At 35.6% G+C, this 6496-nt stretch overlaps 1 protein-coding gene across 1 annotated transcript in view; it reads left to right on the forward strand.

Annotated features, from left to right (window-relative positions):
• Positions 1-6496, forward strand: part of DMGDH (dimethylglycine dehydrogenase) — a 45795-nt gene that overhangs the window by 38079 nt on the left and 1220 nt on the right. The window contains exon 15 of the mRNA XM_035309206.1: positions 5660-5794. Within this exon, the coding sequence (XP_035165097.1) occupies positions 5660-5794 (135 nt within the window). The remainder of the gene's footprint in view (positions 1-5659; positions 5795-6496) is intronic.

Here is a 6496-nt window from a genome sequence, read left to right on the forward strand (position 1 = left end):
CTGTTGACTTCTCACTATTTCTGTCTCATTTCTAACAAGCCTGCACAGTGACTGCCTGCATTTAGATGTCAAACAATGCTTCTGAGATAACAAGTGTCTACCTTTTTTTGACTTTTGCATTGGATTTCAATGGTGGCTATTATGTTTGCACCTACCAGACGCATGAGCGTTTAATTGCTTCCTTATTTTTTATGAATAGAAGTCAAGTGACATGCCCAGCAGAATGCAGATGGTGAATGACTGTAAATCAAAGATACAGTCCTTGAACATTGACCTAGGTTCCATCACAACTATACGTGACTTTTTATCCCATGGGAAACTAAGATAAACAGCTTTAAATTGTGCCTCCATGTTATTCCTTTGCCAAGGTCAAGTAGCAAGTTCAGTCTTACATGATCACGCCCTCCTCTTTACAGTTGTTTTGTCTCCCTCCTTTCCACTCTGCCAGAACTGCCCCTCAGTTGTGTCAGTCCAACTCATTGTGTTACCACAGTTTAAAGTGGTGTGTTCTGCTTTAGTAAAGCACAGAACAGGGAATATTTTTGTTGAAAAAAAAAAAAAAGTTATTTTCATCATTTTACAAGTGCAGTTTTGAGAAAGAACAACAAAAGAGTTGCACTGACAGAAAGTAAGATGTACATGTTGGCTCTGATTCTCTGCAGCATCGAAGCATACGTAGTCATATCATCATGAATGTAAAATACTGTTGTTATGATCTGGTACTACTTTCTGACTCTACACTTAGATCACGTAGCTTGTAGAACTGTTAAGCAGTGGTATGAAATCAAAACCTCTAGGTCACTCCCACTGTGTTCATTGGATCACATAACACAATAGACACCCACTGAACTAGGAATTGTGAGCCAAAATAATTCAACCTTTCATCAGCAGTTTATTTCGTATCAATTTCTTAGAGCTGGTAATTTGCATACAAGAAGGACTTGGACGGATTGAATGAAAGATGCAGTGATGCAGGTGCCATACATACCGACTGTCCAGAAATCCCTTTGAAAACTGTTTTGTGTAGTGTAAACTGCAGTTTTGGTTTGCTGCAGGAAAACAAAATTATCAAATATTTGCTACCTGTGGAGTAAAATGATCCTCAGTTGTCACCCTGTGATATCATTTGGAGTGATACCCTGAAATAATTCAAGAGCATCCAAGTAAAAATAATTAATTTCAAAATATTGCATTAATGCTGTCTCCAGTGTGTTATAATGCAATGGTTATAGCAGATTGCAGCAGCTGTTGGTGCTGCCTAACTCAGTTGGGTGGCTTTGTGTACATAATTTGGCTGCAAGCCCACATTCATAAGCAGGATACCAAATAAATTACAATACTTTGTTATTAAAAGAGATTTGCATATCTTTCCTTCCAATTAATGCTGAAGGGATATGACATTTGTCTTCCTAGAAAGCCATACCTAATTCTACTAAGCTGCACAATTTAAAAAATAAAATTGAAAGTTTTATAGGTAATTTTTTGCATCCCATAAGCAACAAGGGATTTTAATGAAGAATTAGAAATAGTATCTGTATGCCTTGCAAATCAAGCACATTTAAAATACATTTGAATTAAATTAAACTTTTCAGGATATAACACTGTGCCTCAAATCACCTAATTGGTTAATGTCTCCTAACGCCTTTTTTTTTTTTTAATGTCTCCTAATGTCTTTTTTTAAAAATAAAAAATAAAAAAATGTTTGTATCTTGTGCTAGTAAAGACATGTTAACTGCTACAAGATGAAAGCCTGATGAGGAGAAGGGTAAGGTGAAAATATCTCTTTGATATGGTAATAGATGAGATAATCTATGGGCTTCCTGAAGCTATATGCTATTTGAAGATCTTAACTGATTTGTCTTTGTGACACAATTTTCTCTTAATACCAGTGCATAAAGTAAAAAGGACAACCCTTCTTTTTTGCTTCTGTCTGTCAAAATGCATTCAAATGCATAGCTAAGCCATAAATGTTGTCTTTTCTTGCTTCTAAGAAGTGTTTTTACTTACTGTGAAAACATTACATCTGCTACATCTTAATGCTTTAGGAACTCATGCCAAGATAATGAAAATTCTTCTGTGTTTTAGGCTTAGCCTAATGAGACTCTCGTTATTCTAAGTAGTAAAAGTTTTGTATTGTTTCTCCATGTCAAGTGATTATATAGGAACAATAGGAGCTCATTTATATTTGACACTTGACATTGGAATTGTTTGGTGTTTCCCTTTGTTTCTGTTCTTTATTTCTGTTGTTTTCTTCTTTATTCCTTTTTATTTTTTCCGTTTTCTTTTTCAGAATATTTCTATTAGAGATCTATGCTGTTTTGAATGGGATTTCGTCTTGCATTATGTTTAGTGTGACAACCTAAAAGAAATAGAAACAGACTTGGGTGTGTATGTATTTTGCAGAGTCTGAATTCTAGGTTACCTCAGGGTTATTTTTGCAGGCCTGAATTCTAAAAAGACAAGAAAAATTTTAAATTTAAAGGAATATGAATCCACACAGAACAAGCCCATTGTATGGAAGCCCCCAGATCCATCTCCAGGTAACATAAGGACTACACAGTGGTCTGGGTCAAAAGCCTGGCCCAGAAGAAATTAACTGGGCAAGAAATTCATTTTGTGTCTGTAACGAATAGGCAAAGAATATTCCAGAAATATGGAGATTCTAAAACCGGCAAGGTGCTTAGAATTTTCCATAATTGTTTCCATATCTGAAAGGTAATTAATGAATGAAAGTCAAATTTATTTATTTATTAATTGATTGATGTCATCCTCAAGGTTCCAAACAGATTAACAAGAGTTAACTGTCATCTATACAGTTAATCTCAAATGACCCATTAAAGCAGCACTCATATTCTACCAGGTCATACTCAAGGCTCTGGTTATGCTTGCTGCATTAACCTTTATAGAAAATATTTTTCCATTTGTAAATGGGAAATTACAGAGGTAAAAATTAACCAGAAGCTTTGAATTAAAAAAAAAAAAAAAAAAAAAAAATGTTACATGTTTTAAAGGGCTTTCATCTCTGTCTATGTCCATGCATTTACATGTACCTGAATACTCCACAAAAAAGAAGCCATGCTGTCAGTACAGAACCATGTCAATGCTATGTGACACTGCCTTCCCAAAGTTGTGCGTTAGTTAGCATTCTTTTTGTTTTTGGAAAACTGGAGGGTGACTCAATAGAGGAAAAGGGCATAAATTAGAATAATTTAATTCTTTTAATTAATTAATCTTGTAAAAGATAACTGTCAGAAGCTAGTTCTGAGAGTCCTGTATGATACCAGTCTCATTACTAGGAGACCTAAGGATGGGGATTTAAAGACATTCCTACTGCCATTTTAGATGCCTTAATGTGCCAGCAGTAATATCCACACTGGATTGGTAAATAAGATGTGAGACTGAAGGGAGACCTATCCTCTCCTGGTTCAGCAGGTGGAGGCCCTAGGTCACATGCCATTTTATTTGAATACTTGTGTTTAGTTCCACAGCTAGATTCCTTGAGACTAAATACCACCATTGACGTGTTCAGGAAGGGGTTGATTCAGCGCTAACTTCACCTGTAGTATATTTGCTTTGATTTGTATCTCTCTGTCTCATGCAAAGCATTTTAGTCTGTGTGTCATGCTGTGGTATACCATCTCATTTGTGTTTCTACTTGTAGGTTATTTCTGTCATAAATATGCCTGTGTAACACAAAAGCAATTCTATGAAAAGTGACAAGGAAATACCCAGTAGCTACTTACTGTCTGATTTGAGATCCTTGCTTTATATTTTTCCAATGCATCTTGAGAGTTCACAAGTCAATCCTCACAGTCCTGTCTTTTTCTGATCTGGGCTGTATTCCATGCTGCCTTTCCCCAAAATGGGGCATCAGCCTTTATCTTCAGTTGATCCACAATGATTTTCAGTCTAACTTGTCCTTAGCTGGTTCGTGACATCAGCTGTTTTGTACAATTGCTTGCATAGTCCAATCTTTCAAAGTTCATCAGTGCATTAACAGTTTCTTCAGAGCCTATACACAGACACATGTGAACCTGAAAAGATGTACAGTAATAAGAACACGTTCTAACTGTGTAATACTGTATTCCAAGTACAATACGTTGTACCTGTAGTTCTGTTATTACTGCAAAATAATGATTCAGTGCTGACGCACAAGGAGTAACAATGACAAACTCCCAGAGTACAACACTTTAGAACTATTTATTTTGAAATTCTCTCCATAAGCAGAGCACTAACTACAAATGTATTTCAAATATACTGCTAGGATGGATCTAAGTGGTATAATTCTCTACAGAAGTTAAAGAACATTACCAGAAATAGCATTTTATCTTCAACCATATTTCCCTTCCTTCTCTTAAGCACTCATCAGATGACTAGAAATCCTGCTTCAGATCTACAAGAACTGTCACATTGACCTAGGACCGTGTGCCTTAAAATAGCTTTCACTGTTACTCATCTTCTCAGCAAAGAATGTAAAACTAGATGACCTTGTAACTGCTATTATTTTTCTTGCCCACAGGCCAGGATGATGTGGATCTGGCAAATCAGTTGAATGCAAGTCTTTTGTTCTGTCTGATCTATGCCTTTAAATTAAAAAATAATGAAAAAAAAAAATTAAGGCAGAATTTGTAGCACACTATTCCTCATATTTCCTGCACAGATCCAGTCTAATTACCATTTCATCCTCTGTCTGAACTGTCAGCATTATTGAAAGGGGCTTTCTTTTGCTCTTGAAGCATTCTGTCCAGGACCACCAATTTTCTAACAACCCTTCTTTCTACAGCTTGTTTTTCCAATTTGCTCCCAGCCAACCAAGTAAGGAAGCTGAGTTACAGCTAAGACCTAGGAGACAGCAGTGTGAGGCAAGTCAGTTTCACAGCTACTGGTAGGCAAAACAAGCTCATATCTGTGATCCCAGCTGTGGAATCAGGCTAGATCAGCCAGCTCAACATCATCGCATACCATGAATACTGTCATATATATCCTTCAGGATTCCGAGCTTTACAGATGGCAACCCCAGTACTTGTCACACATTTATGCAGTCTGCTGCTATAAATGTATCTTGTTAGGCAAGATGGAAAAGGAACTCCAAATGACAGTATTATTCTTTACCTAATGTTCTTCATTATCCCATAAAATGGTGCCTATGGGGGAAAAAAAAATAGCTTAAAACAAGAACATGGAGAAAGCTGCCAGCTCTGCACCCTGACACTGAGACACCAAAGCAAACTAGTACCAAGTTACTGCTGTGGTTGCTCATAGCATTGAAAAGGATGAGAGTCCTCAGAGAGAAGCCAAGGCTATAGGGTGTTGGTATTGGAATCCAATTTCTTTTTCTGAGTTTTCTGGCTCACAACTTTAACTGGCCACACATCTTGCTACATATGTGTTCCTACTACATTTTAAATTATGAATACTAAAAAGACTAAGCTCTAGAAAAACTAACATACTGAATAAAATTACCAAGATACAATATATCAGTAGAAAGTATCGAGATACAAGATACAATATCCATCAAAACTTTGATTTAACCTGCATTTCATACAGAATAATTAAATACTAGGAAAACAAATGAACAGAAACCAATATATTTTTCTCTCTAACCTTTTTGCATAACCTGAATAATCTAAGTATCATTATTATCTGCTATTTTTTTCAGTCAGCAGACTTTATAGGAAAGCAAACACTGAAGCAGATTAAAGAAGAGGGGCTCAAACGAAGACTGGTATATCTCACCCTGGAAACAGATGATGTTGATCCAGAGGGAAATGAAAGTGTGTGGCATAATGGGAAGGTAAGGACTATATAGATCGTGTTACAAGAAACTAAAGTTAATTCCCCATGAACAGAATCTAATTTTGTGTTTCAAATGTGAATATAGTATTTTTGTCTTACTGGCACAGAACACGTTGAAGGTATGATACCATTTTCTAATCATTAAGCAGAAAGCAAAGATTAACTGTACATCTCTGTAGTGAAAATGTGGAATACAAGCATAGAAACTGGAGTTAGACTAAAGTATCACATCATCCATTAAGTCACCTTGCAAATCATCCTAAGATAATTTCTGTAATTTGCTTAAAAGAAAAACAAACAGCAAACAAAGAAACAACAACAAACAAAAACAGGCAGTGAAGTTTAGGCCTCTGCACTTCAGCTCATATTACATGTTGAAGCACATATTAGCAGTTAAAATATTGTATATAATTTATACGTACATATATAAAACATATATATGTACTGTTTTTATTCTCTGTTAAAACTTAACTGAATAAAATAGGAACAGACTGTTTTTTCAGGGAGCAAAACCTGCCCAGTTTAAGGTGAAGCCGCCCACTGAGAATGTTATGAACTGCATGATGCACTTGAAACTTACTTGATGTGTATTGTGTATAATCCAAAATTAGTATCTGAGGTGTATAGCTTTTTTTTTTTAAAAAAAAAAAACTTAACGCATGTTAAAAAAACTTAACGCATGTTAAAAATAAGCATTAAA

This window comes from Oxyura jamaicensis, chromosome Z (genome assembly GCF_011077185.1).
Source record: "Oxyura jamaicensis isolate SHBP4307 breed ruddy duck chromosome Z, BPBGC_Ojam_1.0, whole genome shotgun sequence".
NCBI classification, from domain to species: Eukaryota; Metazoa; Chordata; class Aves; order Anseriformes; family Anatidae; genus Oxyura; species Oxyura jamaicensis.